The sequence below is a fragment of the Candoia aspera genome, chromosome 9 (genome assembly GCF_035149785.1).
Source record: "Candoia aspera isolate rCanAsp1 chromosome 9, rCanAsp1.hap2, whole genome shotgun sequence".
Taxonomy (NCBI): Eukaryota; Metazoa; Chordata; class Lepidosauria; order Squamata; family Boidae; genus Candoia; species Candoia aspera.
In genome coordinates this window covers 21,384,508-21,409,349 of record NC_086161.1, presented here as the reverse complement: position 1 = coordinate 21,409,349, position 24,842 = coordinate 21,384,508, and the positions used below count along the sequence as shown (strand labels likewise).

General features: G+C 47.6%; 1 protein-coding gene across 1 annotated transcript; it reads left to right on the top strand.

Moving 5' to 3' along the window:
* Nucleotides 1-2,224: 2,224 nt before the first annotated feature.
* ANKRD23 (ankyrin repeat domain 23) lies at nt 2,225-22,811 on the top strand. The gene is made up of 10 exons (XM_063310914.1): nt 2,225-2,311; nt 10,050-10,208; nt 12,277-12,408; nt 14,198-14,305; nt 17,496-17,594; nt 19,110-19,208; nt 19,302-19,400; nt 20,679-20,777; nt 21,603-21,707; nt 22,703-22,811. Exons 1-9 carry the CDS (start codon nt 2,285-2,287, stop codon nt 21,705-21,707), a joined length of 927 nt encoding a protein of 308 aa, XP_063166984.1. The 5' UTR covers nt 2,225-2,284; the 3' UTR covers nt 22,703-22,811.
* Nucleotides 22,812-24,842: the final 2,031 nt, after the last annotated feature.

Genomic DNA, 24,842 nt, shown 5'->3' with positions numbered 1-24,842 from the left:
ACGCAGAGGGCCCAGGGTGCCCACTGCCTGGCTTTACCTCATGAGTTCACGCTGCGTGGCTGCCAAGTGGGAAGTGGAAGAGGGCATGGCGTTTGGCCATTGGCATCTCTCACCTTGGAGAGTGACAGGTGAGAGCCCACCTCCTTGTTAGGGCAGGTATGGCCCTCTCGTTCCTGCAACGGGATACCCGTCGCCACGCGGGGGGGCCCTGGCGCAGCCTCTGCAGCTAAGGGCACTGGGAGACGGAGGCCGCCTCCCTCCTCCTGCCTCTGGTGCCTCTTGCCAGATCCCACATTTGGAAGAAGAGGTCTTGTGCTCGGCAGTCTTGCTTTCGAAGCAGGAGGCCTGCTCCCCTGGAAGGCCAAGCAGAGAGGCTTGTTTTGAGAAGAAAGAGGGGAATGCCATAACACTGCTGGAAGATAGGATATCAGCACTGGGAAGCTATTTCCATCTGTAGCTGTAACATGAACTCTGGAGCAGCCTAGTGACACACAGTCCTGGATTTGGCATTGCTGTAATCCTTCGGGCTTTCTCTCATTGTGGGGGGACTCCGGCAGCAGCCAAGGAAGCCTGTTGAGTTGGTCGGGGTGGGGGGCAGGCTTATCTGGCGGGATTCTGGCGGGATTCCCATTCCAGGCACTTTAAATTTTAAGCTGTAGTTTACAAACACAACTGCCTGACCGCGTAACCATGATAAGCCAAACCTTGGCGTGATGGAGTCACAAACCTCCTCCAGAGGTCTTGCTACAATGTTGATTTATTTCATGAGCTCGTTGCAGGAATAAACTCTGGATGTTCTGCTTTGGATGTCAATCCAACACACTTTCTGTGCATTACTCCCCAACCTTCCTAAAGAAGGTCAGCATTAGATAATGATGTTCACACCATATGTTTACTAGGTGACTTGGAGGCCTAGGAGGTGCCAGTGATTAAGGTTATTGTTTACTTTGGTTAGAATGTTTTCAGCTGGGTGTGTTGTGCAAACCAGCCTGTTAGGCTGGTTCATGGTTCAATCTACGTACAAACCTAGAAAAAGGGGTTAATTCAGTTACCAGATTAAGAGTGTTGTGTGAATGCAGCCATTCAGTTCTTTAAACGTGAAGCCCTGTATGGCTCAGATATCCATGTTCAGGGAAGTAACATTTCAGGAAGGGATTGTCTAAATCGTGCCTTTCTACTTCAGCCATTGGCGCCCAGCAGAAGCTGTGATGATGTCACGGCACACCATGATGTCATTGTGCAACTGCTGCACCTCATGATGTGGTGACATCGCTTGACTGCCATTGGGCGCCCAGACGGGAGCCCTCAGGTTGTATTCCATACGAAAATTACAATCTAATACTTCAAACCACCTTTCCCAGTTCCCATTTCTGGCCATGCTGGGAAGTCTGAGAATTGTGGTTCTTGGTCATCCCCTGTCCACTCAGCAACATGGAAATAATTTGACATTTTAAAAACGTTACCAGAGCATCTGTGGAAGTTGCCTCGTTTCAAGTTTTTCTCAAAAATTGCATGTGAGGACTTGATTCTCGTTCTTGTCTTCAGAATGAAAACTCCCAGGTGACGACAAGCATTATTTTTCTGAGATGGGTGACTCACCCTCTGGTGCATTATTCTGTATTTGATGCTCCTACATTCTCCATTACTCAACCATAAAAATACAGATTGCTGTTAGCTAATGGTGGAAGCAGCCTATTATGAAAAATGCCCGATTTTAGCAGCTGAAAGTATGACTACTAATTAGCTTTGGAAAGCTGAATTCGTGCATATCTGCAGGAATCTGGAAATCCTGGGTGTTCCTGATGCTTTGGACTCCCGTGCCCACCATGAGCAACAGGGACCTGTGGGAGTCATAGTCCAGAACATGCGCAACACCTCAGTTTGCCCATCCTCTGCCATAGCTGTGCAACCTAGCAGGGAAAGTTTTCCACCAATGGCTTTTCCTGAAGGGCTCCAGCTGTTTCTCCTGGGCTGATAGGACAAGACAGTCCCATGTCATCCAAAAGTTTGGAAAACCCAACAACTGAAATGTTGAATAATGGCCTGTTCCCTCACCGCCCCCCCACCCATCCCTCTGGATATGGGCAGCTCACTAGAGGTAGCTAATGAAGTTATTTTAGCGGGTGTGACATGGCCCTCCAACAATCCAGTTGCTGGGCCCAGGAGGGTGCTGGAGGAGAGCTTTGGATGGCAGCCTAAATCCACCCTCCCCAGGATGGAATAAATACAGCTGCCCAGGCAAACCACCAGAGAGGGAGCATTGCGGCTCTGGAAGGGGGGGACCATGGAGATCTTCAGCATTCAGCAGTTGGTAAGACTGGGAAGAATTGGGTGAACTGCGGATAATCCAGCCCAAGACTGGCTCTTTGGATTTGCTTTGGGAGTGGATAAAGGGTGGACCTGATGGAAGAGGGGCCCAGCTTGTGGGTCAACTCAGGGCTGTTACAAGGGGGAAATGCAGAGGACTGAGTGGGAGGGAGCCATGGAGGGGTCTGCACATCCCCCAGGTCAGTAAAAGCTCTGATGTCTGCTTTTGAATAACATGCAAGGGAATTTGATTAAGTCAAACCGTGATTCCAACACCCTTCACCCTCCCTGCCTTGTCAGTCAGCATGATGTGTGAAACCAACCTGGTTTGGTTCAGTGTATTGTATGAACCCAGAAAACTGGTTAACTGTGTTGTGTGAGTGCAGGCAGATTCTGCTCAAGTTTATGAAAGCAAACATTTTTATTTCCAAGGACAGATTTTTTTTTTAAAACCAGGATTCCCTCTTGCTCACATCCACAAAGTATTGTGTGTGTTTCTCTCTGCACCAATTTAGCTGAAGCGTGTGCTCCATGTGTAGAGTTAAATTCTTTCGTGGTGAGGCAGAGCCGTTGTGCATCCAGAATGAACTAGAAACTGGGTCATTTCAGTAGCCGGAGCAAATCTGTGCCTTGGGACAGGAAGGGAGCAAAATTTCTCACCAGAACTTGAAAGGGGAAAATAAGAATAAATCAGAAATACGTAAAACCGTGTAATTCATCAGTATTCAGGATGGCAAAGCATATTTCTAAAAACTATTGAAATTCAGAGATCTCTTAAAACGTTTCTGTTTAATCGTACAATAATAATAATTACAGTTATAATCTGCACTGAGCTAAGGTGTGGATTTGCATAAAATGTGGGGTATTTTAACTTACAATGCGATGGATCTATTTTCCAGCTGGCAGTGAATCATATTTTTGCCAGTAGCAGGTGATGCATAATACCACGATGAATAATGTATACTAATGCTGAGTAAAATGTAACTATATATTCATCATTGGATCTTTGGTTATACATGGTTTCTCAACCTGTTGGCTAAGTTTGTAAAGAGTAGACTTGGTCTAGTTGTTTCCGGAGCTGTTTGGTCATCTGGATCCATCCCTCAAAATGTATAAATGAGTTTGTATAACTATAAACTAGGCTCACACAGAGTGGTAGCTTGTGTCCAGTGATTGTGGGAGCCATTGTCCATTGACTCGGACTGTTGGGTGAAACAGCCAGAATACAGATTACTGGTTTGGATGTGACACACTCTGTGGATAGCAATTTTCTTGTTATCCTGGGTTTGGGATTTCACATGCTATTATGTGAACCCACTCTCTACTTCCAATACACATTTTCTCCCTGAACCTCAGGGTTGAATGTGTGCAGAAATATGAGATATAAGTTGAATAAATAATATTAAAGTTTGTGACTTCAAAGATGTGGATTTTGTGGCGGCGGGAGGCAAATTCCCAGGAGCTGACATGTTTATCTGCCTCCACAACGTGTGATGTTGTTTTTAAAACCAAACATGCAACCATACCTTCCTGCTTTTAGACAGTTTGCAGTTCTCCTTTGTTCCCTAGATGGCTGGGGAATTCTGGGAGTTGAAGTCCACACATCTTGAAGTTGCTAAGGCTGAGAATCCCTGGTTTAGGAGTTGGCCCATGCACACCTTTTTGAGACCGAGCAACCCGTGGCTGAGGATTTGTTGGAATATTTCCTTCCTGGCTTTTTTCTCATGTATCAGTGCAGCTTTTTCTCCATTATTTTTGGTCCACCGACATCAATAGCTTAACGGTCAGGAACACGGAGGAGACTGAAATTCTGAGCCTTGGACTGGTTGGTTTCCCTGCCCTGAACGATAAAAAACAATCTGTCCAGTATTCCTTCCAAATACTGGATTATATTTTGGGTGGGCCTCCTTCTACATGAGGAGGCCAAGGGATTTCCCTGTCCCCTTTTAAAAAGGTCCTGATGTCTCGTGAACTCTGCCAAGAAGATAGCTCCCGACTGGGGAAAAATATTCTAGAAAATCTCTGCCTTAGAAAGAGAGAATGAACAGCTCCTGGTGCAAATAGGGATCAGAAAGGGCTCCTGTGGGAGATGAGCTCAGTTGTTTGCTGGGACACAACATCAATAAAGACGTGCCCCTCACCCCACCCCTTCCTCACACCTCCCCGGGCTCAGAGCACCCAAGAAAACAGGTTCCAATTTAAGCTGATCCACCAATGTCCCCACTTCTGAGCCCACAACGTGCAAGACACTTGATTCCCAATAGTCACTATGTCAGGGGTCGGAATCCTCCAGCCCTTAAGCCTAATCTGGCTTGGTGGGCTGCTTGGCCCACAAGGCCTCATCTCCACCTCTCCAGAATGGTAAGTAGCATGGCTGTGATTTTGCTACCTAATGAAGTTCCCTTAGGGAAAGAACTTTTCTCTGTGTGTCAAGGAGGTGGAAGGTTGATCTGATTGAGAGGAGAAGTTGTGGGTCAACTAGAACATACTGTTGTTTCTTGGGTGGTCTTCACAACGCCCAGAAAACCCTCTGAATGCTCCATGTGTGCCAATGGAGGAGAGAGGTTCTCCCAGAAACGTCAGCAAGTCCATTCCTGGCCTTGAGACAGCAGGTATCTTATTTTGGTGGCTGCATCAGGCCCAAAACCTGCTTGCCATCTCATGGAAGCCATTCAAGACTGCTGGGAATTTGTTGGCCTAAGAAGGAAGGAAGCAAACAAGCAGGTTGACCATCTTGTGGTGTCTGAAATTGCCCAGGACAGCAGTGGGGACATTCCTGCCCTGTTTGGCCCAAGAAGGTGGGAATGCCAAGATGGGATCGTGTTCCTGTAGCAATGTTAGGTTTGTCATTCCTGTGCCCTGAGTGATGGGCTGCTTCAGGTAGCCCATTTTGGAAAACCTTTCCAGGGAGAGGTGCTCAACTTAGGCTCCTGGGTCCCCAGGTGGTCCCTAAAAATGGCCTCCCAATTGTGATTTTTAATGAGACAGTGATTGAAGACAGGATGTCTACCTTAGGTTCTTTGCTTCACCAGACATAAACCAAGCAGCTGGGCTGGTTTTGCATACTTAACCCAGTTTATTCAGTAATCAGTATAACTGGATCATAGGTTAACCAAACTGGCTGGATTGTATAACAGTCTATACCACTGTTTCCCAACCTGGGCCACTTTAAGATGTGTGGACTTCAACTCCCAGAATTCCCCAGCCAGCCATGCTGGGAGTTAAAGTCCACACATCTTAAAGTGGCCCAGGTTGGGAAACATTGGGCTAAAGCATAAAAAGCTGACTGACTACCCTTCCCCAAACTGAGTATGGTGCACAAATACAGCTTCTGACTCTTATTTGGACTGGGTTCACATGTTGTGTGAATGCAGCCTGTATTTCACATGAACTGTGAACGCTCTGCAAGTGGGGAGAGCATATTCTTTGAGGGGTGCTTGCTCCCCATCATTTCCCTAAAGGGCCCTTCCTAACCTTCATCCATCAGGAAACCCCTTCAGACAAGCTCCCTCATGCTCTGCTGGATCCTGCCCTGGGCAGGGGTTGGACTAGATGACCTCTGAGGTTCCTTTGAACTGTAGGGTTGCTTTTCCTCAGAGCTAGAGGAGTGGGTGGCCCAGGGGGATCCTTCCTCAAGCAAAAGAGGGGATTTGGGACCTGCTCTGCCTCTGGTGCCTGACTGTCTCTGGCTACCCCGGCTGGAAATGTGGCCGGGCATTGACACCACATCATGTTTTTGCAGAGAGTCACACCCAGAGGCCTGCATATATATATAGCAGCTGCTTCATCTGGGGCAGGAGGAGCCGTGGCATGGGAGGGAATGTCAGAGCCAGACCTGGCACTGTCCTCCCAATGAGGGAGGGTGGCAGCTTGGATGGGTCAGCACTTGGCAGAAACCAAACGCCTTGGCCAAGGAGGGCAGCAGGGTCAGGTGGGTGAAGGAAATGAGAAGACGGGATCAGGGACAGTGGGCTGCGGCATGTCGCCATCTGTCCTGAAAGCCAGCCCCAGAACCCCAGTGGAGAACTGGTTTTTCCCATTCAGTGCAGGAATCCAGATCCAATTCTCCCCAAGCGATGGCTCTCCAGCTTCTGCTTGAGCGTCTCCAGTGAAGGGAAGGCACCATCTCCCTGGCCACTCTCTTTCCTCTTACTTTTAGGAGGTTTTGCAAACACCCGGTTGGAATCTGTCTCCCGTGCTGCAACTTAAACACATTATTCTGGGGCCTTGATGTTTGGAGCCAGAGAGAAGAGGGCTTGACCACCTTCTCCGTGACATTCTTTTAGCTATTTGAAGATGCCACCATATTCCCTTCCATCTTCTCCAGGGCAAGCTGGTCCAGGCTTATTCTCTAGTCCTCTGACCACCTTGAGGATCTTTTCTGAACCTCTTCCAGTCTGAGGACCTTGAGGGCAACCCCCTGCCCAGGGCAGCATCCCAGTTCAACCCTCCCCGAGAGATGGCTGTCCAACCTCTGCTTGAACATCTCCAACACTTCTCCAGGTCATTGGCTCCACTGTCCAACTGCTCTTCATCCTTACATCCCCATGATTAGGACCATTACTCCATTATCTTGCTCTCTGGAAAGACAAAGAACAGGACTTGCTCCCTCTCAGGAAGACAACTTTTCAGGATTTTGGAAAGGGCAAGCGTATCCCACCCTCACTTGTTGTTTCTCAAAATCAAACTCACCCAAGTTTCTCCTTGTGAGTTTCCTGCTTGTTCCTTGTTCCAACTGATGAGAAGGATTTTTTTCATGGTGCCTAGAACTGGATCCCATCCCAGCTCTTCCATCCAGACTATGATCCATCCCCAACCTTGTGCCTTCCAGAGGGAATAGATTCCAACAACCATCACCCAGCCTGACAAATGATTCCCCAAGGTGATGGGCATGGGAGTCCAACATGTGTAGAAGCTGTTGGAGCAGAGCTGACCCATTTCTCCCACATGTCAGCCAGATGCCTCTGTGCTTGTTTGCTTCTATAATTTATGTTCTGCTGTTCCATAGCAAGTCACACACCCAGCAGATGACAAGGCCAGGATTTGCTTTAAAAATGCAATTAAAATAACATAACAAAGCAATCAACTAGCAATAATTCATAAGCCACTGTCACTTTAAAAATGCACTAGGAGCCAGAATTAAAATAATAATTTAAAAAATGTGATGGAAATGTTTTCTAAGTGCATCTAAAGGCAGCCAGTGAAAGAAAAGCTGTAGGTGGAATGCTTAACACAATCCCTTTCCTACTTCTGTTATCCATTGCCAGTGTTGGCAGGTAGAGTTCTTCTGAATCTGGAGGTTCTGTTAAGCTGTGGGGCTACTATTTATGCACAGATTTGCCTCTGCCACAAATTTATGTGATTTCTCTTTAAATCAACTAAACGAGCGACTGCGATAGAACTTGATGCTAACACTCCTCCCTAATGGACAAAATTTCTGTTCCCTGAAATAATAGATTAGTCCGTTGCATCCAAACGTGTCTGGATTAGGCAGTTAAACTTGATAATTTTTACCTTAATTTTATGTCATCAATGTATATTTCATGCATATTCTGAGTAATGGCATCATTTCGCCAATCATGCAAATTGTGTCATTTGCATCTGCGAATGATACGGATTGATGCAAATGTCATTGTTCGGGATTTAACAGACAACTGGGAACAACAGACACCTTTTATTCTCCAATTAGTCTGCTAAATCACTACATCTTACAAGAAACAGAACATTTTACTCTTATTTCTGATTAAGAACCACTTGGTCTGCCTTTTTTTCACACAACAGAACAAGCCAGGTCAGATAAAGACCTAGCAACTGTATTGGCTGAATGTGATTAGCATTAACTTCTGTTAAGTTGTGTCTCCATCTATTGTGCGAGCCCAGAGAATGAATGAATTCAGTAATTGGTGGTTGTCTGGATGCAGCCCTCACAGCCTTCCCTGCACTGCAGCCACTTCTGAATGCAGGTAGGGAAGGGTGTGTGTTGGAATTAATTAATTAAATTCGTATGGTTGCCTGTCTCAATTGCACAATTCTGGGTGGCTCAGAATTAAAAACAAAATAAAAACAATAAGCTAAATCTATAATTTTCCCTGATCTTATCCCTGCATGGGAAGAACTGGCACATCTAGGAAAAGAGAAGGTTGGGTCTCCCTATTCCCAAAATTATTTGTTGAGTTTTTAAAACAGCCCCCCCACAAAGGACCACACTTTTTTTCTGAACTCAGATGTATAACACACTTGTGCTTCAGCTTGAGTGACTGCCCCAGCAGGACCTTGATGCTCCTGTTTAATGGTGCCAGCTGGCCAAGGGTCCTTCCCTGAATATTTCTGCCAACAGTGCCAAGAATGCCTGCAATTTTCTCATGGAATTTGGCTTTCCACATTTCTGCCAGCCAGGGACGGCTGTCTCCTTCCCCCACCCAAATTTTAGGCTCCATGTCCTTGGAAAAAAAAGGTGCAGCGGAAGGCAGGAGCCAGGCTCTGCAATAGAGTCTTGATTCTTTCTCCAGAATTTGCACCTGGAGCCACACCCAGACAGCTCAGTGCTGTCTCAGAAGCTTGGCTCCATGACTCTTTGCCCCCATTTTATGACGGCTACTGGTCCCAGGGCCTTCTTGGTGATGGCACCCATTTTATTCTAGCCCTGACGGACTGGCAAGAGGAGTACTCTTTCAAGGAGTTTTCTGTGCAGTAAAGATGAAGAGTTCTGATATCCAACTTTCCAGAAGCTTGGCCTCTCCCAATGTATTAGATTTCAACTCCCATAATGCCCAGCAGCACAGCTATGATGAGTGGAGATTATGGGGCTTGAAGTCCAACATACTGGAAAGGCCTCAGTTTGAGGAAGATAGAGCAGTGTTTCTCAACCTCAGCAACTTGGACATCAACTCCCAGGATTCCCCACCCAGCGAGTGTTTCTCAACCTCAGCTATTTTAAGATGTGTGGACTTCAACTCCCAGAATTCCCCAGCCAGCTAGGGAATTCTGGGAGTTGACATCCACACATCTTAAAGTTGCCAAGATTGAGAAACGCTGCTCTAGAAGTTACTGCTGCCCTTCCATCCATCCATCCAGGATTTGAAGAACTGCCTTCCTACTTGCCTTTTAAAACTAGACTGAACGTCCGTGTATGGATTCCATTTCTGGAATTTCCATTTCCGTATTTATTTTTCTTTCTTCAAGGGCATTGCAGCGAAGTAACTGCAACCATCGGCCAAGAAAGCAGTATCGAAAGAACCGCTAATAGAACAACAGTGATTTGAACAATAAGCACTCATTAGCTCAAGGACTGAACCAATTGTATTGCCAAAACATTATTAACAAGTGATGGACCTCCTGCTGTGGGCGATGGGTTAATTAGATAGCAAAAAGCGAAGCTGCTCCAACGAACTCTTACTGTGCAAACAGGGGTGCATCTGTTAAAAGTCGTAACCTGCCCCTTCCTCCAAGAAGTGCATGCCAAGCCCCCCTCCTCTCACCCCCCCCCAATTTTTCCACCTGCTGTGTTCTATTTCTTTTTCCTGGCTCTGCTCTCACGTAAGCTGTTGGGGAAACGAATCACCTCCTTGTTTAAAGCTGTGAATACTCTGTTTTTACTTCTGCAAACTTCTGGTTTCCTTCCATTATATCAAACCCTCCTTGTCTCTCAGCAGCCCCATTTGGGGTATAAATGCATTTGAAGGACTTGCACAGCCCAGAGCATCCTTCTTGTGATTGATCTCCTCCCTGGTCTCCTTCCATAGGTAAGTGATGAACGGCCCGAAGAGAAAGTCAGCTGTTTTGCAGTGCGGGCAAGAGGCGCAGCCTGGGAGCCTGAGCGTTGGCGCTCAGGTCCCGCTGGCGTCTGGTGGGAATCGGTGGAAAGAGAGAAGCAGAAAGCGGAAGACGAGAAAAAGAAAAAGGTGAGCTGTCTGCCAAGTGGCTTGTAAGTTTCTGCGCAAGATTGTAGAGATGGCCTTGGAATGGAGGTGAAGGAGAAACTCGGTCCTGGGAAAGTAGAAAGCGCGGGAAGGACACTGAAATAGCCCCACTTTAGTTCTGTTTGGTGTCGCAAGGAGCAGAGACAAACTTTGGCCGACTTTCAAGATTTGTTAACATGTCCCATAACCACAAAGTAGCATTTCTGGAATCCTTGTGGTGACTGTTTCCTGACCTGGCCTACCAAGGGCTGACATCAATCTTCAAAATCTCAGAGTTTCTCTCTGCCCCCTCTGATACCAAAGAGAATCAAGATGGAGTTACAGGGAGTCCTCACTTAACAACCATTCGTTTAGTGACAGTTTGGATTGACAGTGGTGCTGAAAAAACCAACTTATGACCGGTCCTCACACTTATGACCATTGCAGCATTCACCATGCTCGCATGATCACAATTTGGGTGCTTGGCAACCGGTTTGCATTTATGACCATTGCAATGTCCCATGGTCACACAATCACCATTTTCAACCTTCCCGTCTGGCTTCTGGCAAGCAGAATCAATGGGGAACTGCATGATTCACTTAATGACCACATGGTTCACTTAAAGCCTGTGGTGATTTGCTTAACGACTGCCACAAAAAAGGCCGTAAATTGGGTCAAATTCACTTAATGACCATTTCACTTAGCAACCAAAATTCTGGTCCCAATTGTGGTCATTAAGCAAGGACTACCTTCATTTTAAAGGCAAAACTGAAATACTTTGGCCACATAATGAGAAGACAGGACACCCTGGAGAAGATGCTGATGCTAGGGAGAGTGGAAGGCAAAAGGAAGAGGGGCCGACCAAGGGCAAGATGGATGGATGATATTCTAGAGGTGACGGACTCGTCCCTGGGGGAGCTGGGGGTGTTGACGACCGACAGGAAGCTCTGGCGTGGGCTGGTCCATGAAGTCACGAAGAGTCGGAAGCGACTAAACGAATAAACAACAACAACCTTCATTTTGAGCATCTTTCTTACACTTCCCACTTTCCTGGGACAGAGTTGCTGTTTCACTTCCTTTCATGGTTCCTCCATTCCAAGGTCAACGCTACAAAAATGGGACAGGGCTAGATTCCTTACTGGACTGATCTGGCTTCCTTTTTTATGCTTATGGTTAACAGTGGAGCCAAACCTGGCAGAGCAAAGATGTGAACTTACTTAGGGTGCCTTTTTTGCATGAACACATCTGTGCTAGGAAGCTTCGAGGAGGCACTTTAAAGCAGACATCAGTTCCCAGAATTGTCAGCAATGGCCATGCCGATTAGGGAAAGCTAGGAATCTGTACATCTGAACAGTACCCAGGCTGGGAAGACTGAAGTACCACTTGGGGCTGCAAAAATCCAGATTACCACTGATGATAATGATGTGCTACCAAGTTGGTGTCAACTCTTAGAATCTACATCAGTGTTTCTCAACCTTGGCAGCTTGAAGATGGGTGGACTTCAACTCCCAAAACTGAAGTCCACCCATCTTCAAGTTGCCAAGGTTGAGAGACATCGTTCTACATAGATTTTCTCCAGAATGATCTGTCCCCAACCTGGTCCTTCAGATCATCCAGTGGTGCACCAACCACCACTCTAATGGAGTCCATCCACCTTCCTGCTGCAGCAAATACATCTTTGCTGCCATTTAGTGGTGGCCCTAATATTTGCAGTCCAGACAGCTTCCTGGATCTGAAGAGGCCCAGGTTCAAGTAACCACATAATCAGGGATCTCGCTTGGTTGACTTTGGGCCAGGCTCTGTCTCCTGGCTCAACAGGGTTGTTCTCAGAGGATTATATAAATGGGTATCCCCACGTGAACTCTGTTAAGCTCCTGGAGTGAGGTTCACCTGGGCCCTGGAAGCCCTTATAAAAGGCTACCACACTCTGCCTGACCTCTAGAGGGCAGCAGAGAGGCCCAGAATGTTTGCTGCTCCCCTCTAGGGGTCCTCTGGATCTTTGCAACTCAGATCTGTGTCCTAACTCACAACTGTGCAGTGAGCTCATTATTCCTCACGTCCTCTTTTCCAGCTTGAGGCCCTCAACAATGCCAGGTTGAAGATTGAAACCCTGCAGGACTTGGAGGCCATTGTCAAGCTTCACAAGCAGAAGAAAAAATGTAAGAAAGTGGTCCTCCCCAAACAGCAGGAGCCAGAAATTATTGTGAGTATTCTGGACGTTTTCTCAGGTGTGCAAACCTCTGCAGGGCATCGTCAGCATGTTTGGGGAAGAGTCAGGCTGCCCTGAAAGATCCAAGTGTCCGTTTCTGTAATGGTACTGTGGGAAAGACCTTGGGAGATGGGGCGAAGAGATGCTGCCTAGGGAACCATCAGATAAGAGGGAGCAGAGCCCACAGCTGGATAGTGGGCGGGGCAAGAGGCTCAGAAGGGACCGTCCCCAAGTTCTCAGGCTGTAAAGGAGATGGTGGGAGAATTGGACTTTCAGACTTGCAAGATTCTGCCAATGTAGCCTGACAATAAAGGAGAATTAGCTCACCAGGTCATGTTTCCTATCTGGTCTTCCTGGGAAGGCTGACATCAATCTTCCAAGTCTGAAAAAAAAGCCACTGGGATCCTGCATTCCTGGAGGCTCTCCAATTCCCTTTTAAAACTGGTTCAATTGGGGAGGCTGTCCCCACATCTGATGGCAGCAAATTCCGGCTTAAATACTGTTTTTTAATCACTCGCAAATCTCCAAAGGCCCCTGAGTTTTAAGACAGAGAGACGAACCACGTCTCTTTATACATATTTTCCAGATTATGCATGATTTGATCTACTTGGTTTGGGAGACTTCCTCTGCATGTTTTCCGGCTTTATTCTTCGCCCATAAACATTCTTTGAATAGCATTTAATATGTATGTACCAGCTTTACTAGCTTTTTTGCTGCTTTTGCCTCATTTGTTCGTTCGTTTATCAGCTTTATTTTGTAAGTCAGTCAGTCCCTGGGGAAGCCTCTATTTCTGGAAAGGACAGATGTAAAAAGGATGGCTGATAAAAATTTGCAACGAGAAGATAAAATTACTGTTCTCTTTCTGCCTCTTTTTATAAAATATAAAGACCTCTTCAAGTCTGTGATGTTTCCTTGGCAACAAGATGGAGATGCTCTGCCATTCTTCTGGGTGTTACTGATATTTAGGGTTTTTTATTATCATTTTTATTGTAAACCGCCCAGAGTCCCCCGTTGGGGGAGAAGGGTGGTGATATAAATTTAAATAATAAATAAATAAATAAAATATTTCTCAAGCTGGCCTACAGGCCCAGGATTTCTTGGTGGTGTCTTATCCAAGGACTAACCAAATCCAGCTTATTTTGTGCTCAGCCCAGCCTGGCTAGGAATGCCACCATCCCTGGTTCTAAGGCTTTTCAAAATAGGATAATGACCATTCATTTAGCGATGGTTCAGACTTATAACGGTGCTGAAAAAAATCAACTTATGACCTGCCCTTGGACTTATGACCATCATAGCATCCCCATGGTCATGTGATTGCCATTCTTGACCTTCCCAGCAAGCTTCCATCAAGGAAAATCAATGGGGAACCCCGTGATTTGCTTAACGACTGCTACAAAAAAGGTCATAAACTTGGGTCTGACTTGCTTAATGATCACTTTGTTTAGCAACCAAAATTCTGGTCCCAATTGTGGTTGTTAAACAAGGACCACCTGTATAGTCTTGATACTGGCAGAAGAAAGAAGGGGCAGGAAATGTGTGGGGGGGTGTTTCTCTAAAAAAAGAGTATACATTCAAAGTCTGTTCTTTGGGGTGGGTGGGAAATGGCACAGACAGACTGAGCCTCCAGGGGCCACAGGGAGTCAAAAAAGTCATGATGGCAGCCTGAAATAGATGATCAAAGCCCTGCACTTAACTTTTTTGACCCACCCTCCCCCTTGGGCCCCCACCTCTCCCTTTTCGAACGCCCCGTAAACAAATGTAATTTCCGTGTTTTATTTCTTAGACAGAATCGGTGGAGCCAGAGCAGTTTCTTGATGCCGCGCTGGAGAACCGGATTCTTGTAATCAACAAGTATCTGGCTGACGGAGGGGACCCCAACGCCCATGACAAGGTATGGTGGGGTCACCAAGGAACACCCCCCTCTCCACACCCCAAGGGGGTAACTTTTCATGCAAAATCATTCAAGCAATGGGTGGGGGGAACAGACCCCAAGACATTTTATGTAGCTAGAATTTAAAGTCCAAAGCAGCATGGCTGTTTCATACTTATATGACCTATATTTTACAATTAATTTTGTATTTTGTAATCCATTCTTTGTAGCATTTGTTTAGCTCCGTGCCACCTGTCTCGGTGACACACCAGCATCGAACAGTTCTGACTGAACAGGGGAGGGCATAAGATGGGGCTTTTTTCCTACCTCTGAAACTTGCATCCCAATTTTTGCCTTTCAAGCTGTTTTCTGCTGGTTGAGCTGGTCCTGTTATCAAGGTACCCAAGCACCACCTGCTGGCCACCAGGTGCATTGACTTGCTCCATCTATGTACCAGACCAGCCTTTCTCCACCTTTTGACCCTGGAGGAACCCTTGAAATATTTTTCAGGCCTCGGGGAATCCCTGCACATTCAGGCTCAAATATAGGCCAGAAGTTACAAAATTATTATATTTGTTTCATGGGTAGACCTGTATATATGCATTAACGGTGTTCTTAAACTATAAATAAGGAATGAGATTTACCTCTTTAATGTGAAGTTGCCCGAATTTGAAATATTTTTAAAAATAAATTCTGATCTCCAAGGGAATCCCTAGTGACCTCTCGTGAAACCCTAGGGTGCTACGGAACCCTGGTTGAGAAACCCTGTACCAAATGGATATTTACAGAAATATAAAAAATCAAAAACCTTGATGCAGAATTACGTAAGTAAAGGCACCAGTGATGCTCTGGAAGTTGCTTGGCTATAACTCCTGGCAGCCACAGGCGATGTGGCCACTGGTTAGGGTTGATGGGAACTGTCCTTCAGCCAACCAACCAAGGTTCCCAATGTCTGTTGGATTAATTTTGTGCGTTTTAGTCAAGCCATTCATAATACAGGCAAATTAGTCTATTCAAGAACAGTTATTCAGAATAATGCACTCGTTTTTCATCTCAGGAGTTTGGAAAGGGCCTTTTTTTTTCAGAAGAGGCACTCAGATTCCCTTTTCTTTCAACCAAGAAAGAAGTACTTTATTTTTAAAAGGTATAAAAATGTTTGTATTAGGAATTTGGAGCATCTTTTCAAAGGAATAAAACAGCTTTGATATACAGCCATGCATGTTTCTTATTTTGTACATATATATGTTTGTGTGTTTGTGTTTGCATACACCTAAGGCGGCATTCCTGAAAAGATAGGCTGGAAGGTGGCCATTTGCTTTGCAGGAGAGGAGAACATCTTGGCATTCAATTTTTTTTTTTTAAACGTTTGTTTTTTTATTAAAAGATTAATCACCTTACTCTTTAATTTTAAAAAGATTTTTCAAAAGAAATAATCTTTTTCAAGCCATCCAGGAGCAACTGGAGTGGTATAGAAAGGGCTGCCCTAAAGGAGCACATCTTGCTTCCTATGCTTAGAAATTCCTGCACGTAAAAGCATGTGGTTATGCAAAGCTGCTCCGTGAGGGTCTGATGTGAGTTTGCAAGGGGGCAAGAGTGCTCGGGCATCTCCATGTTGGGGGAAGTAATGTCACACTTGCATCATGGTATCTCTTGAGACTGATAGCAACCAAACTGTGTTTGCATGAAATGCTTGTACCTGTTTCACTGGGCAAATTTTCTGAGCTCTCACCACCACCAAATCCTAAAATAATCACACAGGTTGGGTTCTCACAACACGCTTGAATAAAATGAGGTTGATTGATTTGTGGCTTGCTTCTCCTGTGTAAAGCCAGGGTGGGCAAAGTTGGATTCAGAGATAAAATGATGGGGAAGATCCAGCAGTTGCATTCTGGCACTGCCAATGCTTCCTGCTGCCTGTGCTAGCATTTAGTTCTTGCTGTTTTGGCACATGTAATTTGGAGGAACCAGCATGTGCCAGCCCAGCCTTCCCCAACCTGTTGCTCTCAAGATGCCCAGCCAACAGAACCATCTTTATGGGGTTTACATTAAATACATTGGGAGGACATCAAGCTGGGGAAGACTATGCTAGATCACAAGTGGGTTGAGGCACAGGCTGAGCTTATACACACCGTAAAGTGGTTTATTCAGTTTTGGTTTTGGCAGATTGTGAGAAACCAGCTCAGCTGATGTCTAAACATGGTTTATAGGGTAGTGTGTGTGCAGGCACAATCCATAGTGGCTGGTTCACTAAAGGATGGTCAAGCTAACCATGATTTAGTGTGGAGATGCCCATCCTTTTTGGGCTGCTGAGCCCATTGGTGAATTTGACAGTTGCAAGCATTCTCATAACCTGGCAACTGACAAAATGGCTGCCATGGAGCACAGAACCAGTTCTAAAGGACAGAGGAACCTGAGTGCAATCTGCTATTGTCCCTTATTTCCTTCCCTGCCTGCAGGGCTCTTTCCTCATCCTGGTCCCTTTTCTGGGCCTGGGGATATAGTTCTGTGGACATCCATCATTATTTTCTTATAAAGCTTATGGGCCCATTGGGCTGAAAGGCATTCTTGGAATGGGATTCTTGCATCACTGTGCTTTCCTTTACATGTATTGACCACCAGGAGGCAGCATATGATTGCTTTCATCCTATGCTGGGACTTGTCAGATACACACAGCCAGATCTCCCTATGGCAGCCAGCCCTCTACCAGGAAAGGTCTGGCTACCTACTGATGAGTCCCAACATAGGACAAAACCAGTCACATACTGCCTCCTGGTGGTCAATGTAAACAAAAGCACCACACAGGATAAAAACCACAAAAATAGAAACACCCCCCTCCCCCAATGTGTGTGGTAGTACATAAAACCTTGCAAATGAGGACATAAGATCTGTATCTCTCTGCCCTAAGAGCTTAAAGAAAGGTGGACTCTCTTCTGTTTTGATACTTACCATATTTTGTAATCTAAGTTTCTTGTGGGGTAGAAAACCTAGTGTCTGCATAAAGGTGTGTATCTGTATCTGGCATGAAATGCTTTACAAGCCTATAGGTGAAGGTTTCCCTTTTCCTCAAGAGATGCCACCCCACCCTCTTTTCTCCAAGGGCTGCACATGTGGAGATAGGATGCATTGGGGGTCCCCCAGAGCTGGAGTGGTGGGGAGTCTATGCTGGAGAAATATCCCCAAACAGTAACCGTCCTTCTGCTCCCTGCTACAGTTCAAATGCACAGCCCTGCACCGAGCCTGCTTGCGGGGCCACACAGAGATTGTGGACAAGCTACTGGCAGCAGGGGCCAAACTGGAGCCAAGAGACATGGTGAGTCTTGACAGATGGCCTACAAATCCTCAATGCTGGCATTTCCCAGATCTTGGGAGTGCTGCCGTTGCAAACAGAGCACGGCCGGGCATTTTGCACAGAGCAAGAATCTGCCTCTCTCGGCATGCATTCCAGGCCTTTGCCTGAGAAAGAATGAAGATTGGGTCCCTGCTTTGTCAGTCTTCCCCAATCTGGTGTCAGTCTTCCCCTAATTTGTTGGACTATTCCCACGCTGGCAGGAAATAGTAGTTCAACAGATGCAGCATTCGCAGGCTGTAGAAAGCTGGTTTAGGCATGCCAAAGGACACTGTCTACCTACTATCATCAAGGAAAAAGGGCTGCTCCTGTAAAATTTCCCAGCACAAATAGAAAGGTCTAGACCAGTGTTTCTCAACCTGGGCCACTTTAAAATGTGTGGACTTCAACTCCCAGAATTCCCCAGCCAGCCATGTCATATATAATTCTGGGAGTTGAAGTCCACACATCTTAAAGTGGCCCAGGTTGAGAAACACTAATCTAGAATGTTAGTCTCCAAGTCCTTCAAAGATATTCTTTCATTTAAAAAGTTCTAAAATGAGAAGCCCATCAGAGGTATCCTCTATCCTCATCTCCTGTTTCAGGGCACGTCCAAATCCTTTTTCATGCATTGAGAAAAAGCAGAGCTCTGAGGCGTGGGTTACAGGTGTGAACTCTGCTCACTCGCCACTTGGTCTGTTCTGCTCCTGCTACTACGAAGGACCAGCATGGAGGACATGAAGTTTCTCCACCGCTAGATATTCTCAGCAGTAGCAGCCCCTCACTGATTTTGGCGGATCTCAGAAATCAGCAAGCAAGCTTGGCCTTGGTTAGGACCAAGAGGAGGGACTGTGTGGATTCCAGAGTTGTTGGCTTGACTGGGAACTGAAAACATTTCAGGAGGCAAACAGCCATTCCATAGCCCAGGAAATTGCATGGATGTGGTTCCCAGGAGTAAAGACAGTCTCTACCTTTCTTAAAATAATAAACGCACACGCACACACGCACACACACGTGGGACAGCAGAGCTAGGTTTAGATTTTTAGAGGTGGGGGTTCTTAAGCCGAGATCTGCCTGTCCTGGTCCAAGTTTCTTCTGGGTTGATCCATGGGGTGCATTTCCTTCCTCTACTAAGATGCTAATGTAGCCTTTCCCAACTGGCGCCTTTGGATGAATCTGAAACTGCAGCTCCCAGAATTCCTAGCTATGCTGGCAGGGGAATTCTGGGCAGTGTAATCCCAGGTCCTCTGGAGGGGACCTTTTGGAGGAAGGCGCCCTGGGACTAGGCAGCCGACCAGCACCTTCTGAGGCTTTTCCTCTCCAGCTGTTGAGCAGGATGGCCACCCAGTCAGAACTTCCAGCTGCTGCTCCAAATTGGCTCTCTAAACCTTTAAGCCTCTGAGGTGCACTGGAGGTTCTCCTCCATTCGCCCCAAAGAGTGGAAGTTGGAAGATTGGAGAAGGCTAATGGTCTTGGTGAATCTCTTTTGCTTTGGTGCAGCTGGAGGCAACCCCCTTGTTCTGGGCTTGCCGTGGGGGACACCTGGACATCCTCAAGGGGCTGATCAGCCGCGGAGCCAAGATTTCCACACGGGACAAGGTGAGCGGTGGGAAGGTCTGGTCCCCTTTCCTGTACCTGGATGAGTGATGTCCCATATGAGGATTCAGGGTGGACTTTTTGTTCTGGTTGCAGCTATGGAGCACCCCTCTGCATGTGGCTGTCCGGACAGGCCACTCTGACTGTGCTGAACATCTCATTGCCTGTGGGGCAAACATCAATGCCCAAGATAAGGTAGAGGAAGTGGGGGGGGGGGGGAGGAAGCTTGGTGCCAAGGGCAGCTTTTGCCTTGGGCAATGAAAGGGCAGTGGGTACCTGGTCTTGGCCATCTCCACCCCAACCTTCATTATCGTGCCATTCTGCTGATCATCTCTTTGGGGGAGAGACATTGACAATAAGAAGCCCGTTTGCTTCAGTCTGAACCTGGATGATTACAACATAATGCTCAAAGACCACCATGTGGTGGCCAGGTTCACACATGCCAGGACAAAGGCTGGATTCTTACAACTTGCTGAATCGCTAACACAAAACCCCATCTTAACTTAGTCAAGTGTGTAACATGAATCCAGCTTCAATAACTGTTCCTAAGCACTTTTACGATTGGCCCATTGGTAAACTCTGTTTTAAAAGAAATGATTAAAATAAATAAATAAGAGCAACGATAAGGCATCTTTGCAGGATATCTACAGGGTGCAGTTATTTTCTCCCCTTCGGCACCAAGTTCAGAAGCCACGCTCCATTCAGCCAAGCCATGGAGTGGTGGCTGTGGCCCAGGGCCAGAGAGCCAGCTTTGCATCCTGCAAAATTCAAGGTCCAACTGCCAGCTTCTCAAAATCCTGGTGGGGAGAAGAAAGTTTGCTCTGGAGCTTTGGAGCACTTGGCCTGCTAGTGAGCAGGTTGACACAACAAACTAAACCCCCAGTCCACAAAACACTATGTTTACCAAATGTGCAAAGCTCAACAAGTAAACCTTTTATGGCTTAGTGAGGTGGGTCTGGATAATGTTCACAATGTGGTTGGTTTGGTTTCATTGTTGTGTGCCTCGCTGCAATGTTTGAATCCAGTGCATTAAGCCATGTCTATGCAAATCATGTCTTGGTGCAGTCTGTGAACCAGGTCATATAATGCATATTCCCATCTTTCCTTACCAACACTGCCACTCCAAGGGTTGGGCAGGGGTCTTTCCTGGCTGAAATGCTAGAGATTAACCCTGGATTTTTCTTGTAGCCCCATCCCATCTTTGAACTAGGAGCAGGATGGAAAGGGCTTTATGCACTCACTCATTGACTACATCTACAAAATAAACTTCACCAGGTCACTAAAGACCCAATATACGCATTCGAACAACATATTGAGCTTGGTTACTAGAGACCTGTTTTTGGTGGCTTAACGTGAAATGCAAACCCAGCCTGTTTGGTTAGTTTGTGCTCCAAGGCATTGTGCAAAGCCAGAAAATGGGTTAATTCATAATTGTGTTGTACGGACACAGACTCTCTCTCTTTCCCTGGCCAGGAAGGAGATACGCCCATTCACGACGCAGTCAGGCTGGGACGATTCAAGGCGGTCAAGACACTGCTGATGTACGGGGCAAATCTCAGCATCCAGAACGAGGTGAGGAAGAACCCAGGATGGTGGTGGTGGTGGAGTGCTCAGTTGCTAACACAGCAGGTTGAGTGTGGGATACTCTTTGGGCCTGCAAGAGCCCTGGCTGGAAGAAAGCAACCGAACATGGTGCTTCGTGTGGGAATGCATGATTTAATTGCTAAACCATTCCTTGTCCTGGAAGAGCAGGTGGGACCGCTCACCGATGGGTATCAGATAGCTCAAGAAGTCAGGATTAAATGTGGCTCCACTACATAGGCTTCTTTTTATGGAGAAAGTTAGTGCATCAGAGTAAAAGCAAAGTAAAAATCCTTGTCGATCCTGTAGTGTTTTGGAGCAACAGCAGGCATCTTCGGGGGGTGGAGGGTGCACTTCACTGGTGGTGGTGGGGGACATGATGCAAAGTGGGTGAAAATGTTCCACGACAGCAAAAAGGAGAGTTGGGAGTTGTTTTAGGCTAAAGCAGTGTTTCTCAACCTTGGGAACTTCAAGATGTCTGGACTTCAACTCCCAGAATTCTCCAGCCAGCACAGCTGGCTGGAGAATTCTGGGAGTTGAAGTCCAGACATCTTGAAGTTCCCAAGGTTGAGAAGCACTGGGCTAAGGATATATGCAGCACATGCACGCAAGCTTTGACTGAGGACTAAAGTCATATAGCCCAGGTGCAGTTTAGCGCTTCCTCATGAGGACTAGGATGCTCCGAGTAAGGAAGAGCAAGCGGTATGGCTTCTGTGGCTAATGGGGTGAGATCACCTACAGGGACCAACTGAGGAGGGGAAGGGGGTGGGGGGCCCTACTTTGCTTCTAATTATGGGCCATTCTTTGTCTTGGCAGGAGGTGGTCACCCCAGTAGACCTGGTGAAGGACTGGCAGACAGGGATTCGGGAGACGCTGCAAGCGTGTGCCGACCGGCAGCAAGGCCTGGCCAGGAACTGCTGAGTGTGTGTTGGGGGGCATCTTGGGTGATGGGGTGTTACCTCTATGAGGCAGTACCCCCCCCCTTTCCTCCACCACCCTGTGACCAACTCACCATCCTTGTCCCTGTTTTGCACCAAACTGTGGGCAGAACTGCCCATCCTCTACAATCCTGGTGCTGAGAGATTTAAAAAAAAAGGGGGGGGCTTTCTTGCACCCCCAGGCCGACATGGGGGAGCCTGCTGGGCCTTAGGCCCCCCCGCTGCTTTGTCTCAAAGGCCTCAAAGGGGAGATTTCCTCTGCATGCAGCAAACCTGGGCAGGAGAAGAGTTTGGCATCCATGTGCTCCTCTGGGCTACCGAGAGAGAGCAGCCTGGCCGGGCTGTGGGCGAGGGAGGCCTCTGGAGGAAAGCTTGGCCTTTCAGCCACCAGATCTGGGGGGCGGGGTGGGGGCTTAAGTGTGTCAGAAGCCAGGGGGCCTGCAAGGAAAAAGGCCCGACACGGAAGCCACCTGCCAACCTCCAGAAGTCCAAAACAGGGGATGCAAATTCTTGGGCAACTGTAAATAGCACAGATCGCTGAGCCCCACAGCTCCCCGTCCGCTCCGAGGGGCAGTGGGGCTGGCCCTGCTGCTCCCTGGATCTGCGAGGAAGGCAAGTCTTGAATTTTAGAGGAAGCATCCGGCCTTTTCTCCAACCTGCCACGAACTCCAGTGGTCACTTGGCGGCATCTCCCCCTCTTCTTTACCGGAAGGAGCGTCTTGCTGCAGCCCTCCCTGATGCTGTGGTCGAGGGCCAGGAAACGCTTCTCCAGAGGTGGGGAGACCCTTGGGCTGCTGGAGGGAGGGCAGACCAAAGTCCTCCGGGGCTTGTTTCCCCCCAAAGCCAAACTCCTCTCCGGTATGAGTCCGTCCCCCCTGGTGAAGCAGAAGAAAAGTGCATCTTCCCCCCCCCCCTTTTTGGCATCTTCTCTTCAGTCAGGAAACCCACCGGCAGCTGCTGCCTCCCCACCGTTTCCAGCCATTGCTGGTTCCGTGTCTCTGGGTGTCCTCACCCTTATTCCTTGTACGTTGGAGAAGTAGGACCTTGGTGCTGCTGGACAGGCCGAGTTCTCCCAACAGGCTCACGGTCCTCAAACAACGCAATTCCTTCAGTGAAAGGAGGGGCCAAAACGTGACTGGCAGCGCAAAGTTTGCACAGGCCGGCTGGCTAACCTTTCGCAAGCCTGGTGATGGAATATTCTTGGGGTGGGAACACGCGAGCAGGTACCCACCTCCCTCTAGTAACTCCTTCGCTTGGGGGACTGGGTTCCCCCTACTGACCTCTACCTATTCACGGCTTCGAGGTCTGCACCCGACAAATGCGCCCCAGAGCCAGGACGGGCATCGGCGACAAAGGCCGGCCTCGATCTCTCTGCCCGGGATGGGAATCGTACTGGCTCTGGTGATTATTTATTTATTTATTCATTTGTTCTGGCCCTCCCCTTCTCCCTTTTCCAGAGAAAGGGCCACCAGGGCTGGAGAAAGATACTTGAATTTATCTTTGTAAACCACTGCAACTTCACTTCTTTGTGCCAATTTTGACTCCAAATGCATCACAAGTGATACTGTAGACCTTTTGCCTGACGGTTCTGAGCCGTACCGGGCCACCGTGAATGGGCGACTCGCCTCTCTTGGCCACCTCGGTGGCTTAAGAATGGCTTTGAGGTTGCTTTGTGGTGGGCCGACGTCTTCGGTATCATCTCAGGGCCAGCCCTCCACCTGTGCCCACTGCAGGACCTCTGACTGCCCAGGAAGGGGCGCATGGGCGAGGATGGATGGCGTTCCAGAAAGACACTCCATTTAGGGGGCTGATCACGCATCGCTAAGGCTTCTGTTCCTTGAAACTTTGTGATGGCGGTGCTGCTGTGATGTAATTTTTTCTTTTGTAAATAATAAAAGTGTTTTAAGTTGTGTCCTGAGAGCAATTGTAGCTGTTAGAGGGCTGGTCTTGAAGCCACTTGTCTCTTGAGGCTGGAACACGACTTCCCTTTATCTTAAAAGGGAGATATTTATTCACACCCACTGAACAGAAATCTAAAGCCCCAATTTCTGTGCAACAAATGAAAACTATACTCTGGGTGTAGACTGCAAGGGTCCTCCGGGGTCAGAAGTCCCCGGAAACAAAATGCTAGCTTATCAGTGAAGGAGGTTCCAGCCCAGCCTGCTCTTTGCGCTGCTAGCTTTCTACCTGCAGGATTCTGCCATTTCTCCCCAAGCCCTCTGCAGCAAGCATTCACCATGGACGTCTTCCTTGACATCATCTTTCAGGTGCGCTTCCTGAAAGTAGGACAGCCACCAGAATTAAGAGGGAGATGCTAGCTGCCCGAATGCTGCCAAGGGAAAGGAGGGCATCAGAAACTCCCTGGAACAATCTGCTTCTCTAGGAAGGCAGGAGGAGGATCCACTCACTTAACCTGGTTACTAAAGGAACCCATTTTCTGAATTCCCCCAACACGGCAATCCGTAAACCAACCAAACAAGCAGGGCTCGCCCCACATGCTAAACCGCAAAAAACCAAAGATTAACATGAACCTGGCATAGCGTGTTGTGCCAACGCATCAGCTAGATCTTGATCAGACCAGGCTTCACCTGTCTGTGACTGCCTGCCAAACAGACCAAATGGGAAGAGGGGGGCATTCACATCCGCGTGGCTGTGACCTCAAAGGATGACAAGCAATGAGGGACCCATTCTCTTTCGTGCATAAGGGAGCCACCACCCATGTTCCACAGCTTGAGCGAGCCAAACATTTCCTGTGGCACCACTGGTTCTCCTCCTCCTCCTCCTCTTCCTCCTGAGTGTGACTTGCCCATCTCAGCCAGATTACCGTTTTAGAGATTAATTACATCTAATCCTGCATACACGGCCTGGGTCTCACAATGACAGACCAGCCGAAAAGCACGTCTCCGCAAGAGGACTGGCATGCTCCTTCCACCACCCCAAAATCAGGCCCTTGTCAATAGGCATCCTCATGGCTGGGGAGAAAAAATAATAAATTGGTGCATCTCTCTGGCCTTATATGCTTCCTGAGAGAGAAGGGGTGGTGGTGTTTAAACCCAAACTGTTTTTAGTGCCTGCCCCTGAACCATTACGATACTCACCTCAACCAGGAGGGAGAGAA

What these genes read in the sequence shown, in the direction of transcription:
- ANKRD23 (XM_063310914.1), top strand. Translation starts at nt 2,285, where the DNA reads ATGGAGATCTTCAGCATTCAGCAGTTG. An exon ending in TCTTCAGCATTCAGCAGTTG is followed by an intron (nt 2,312 to 10,049) that starts GTAAGACTGGGA and finishes CTCCTTCCATAG; the next exon opens with GTAAGTGATGAACGGCCCGA. An exon ending in ACCCCAACGCCCATGACAAG is followed by an intron (nt 14,306 to 17,495) that starts GTATGGTGGGGT and finishes TCCCTGCTACAG; the next exon opens with TTCAAATGCACAGCCCTGCA.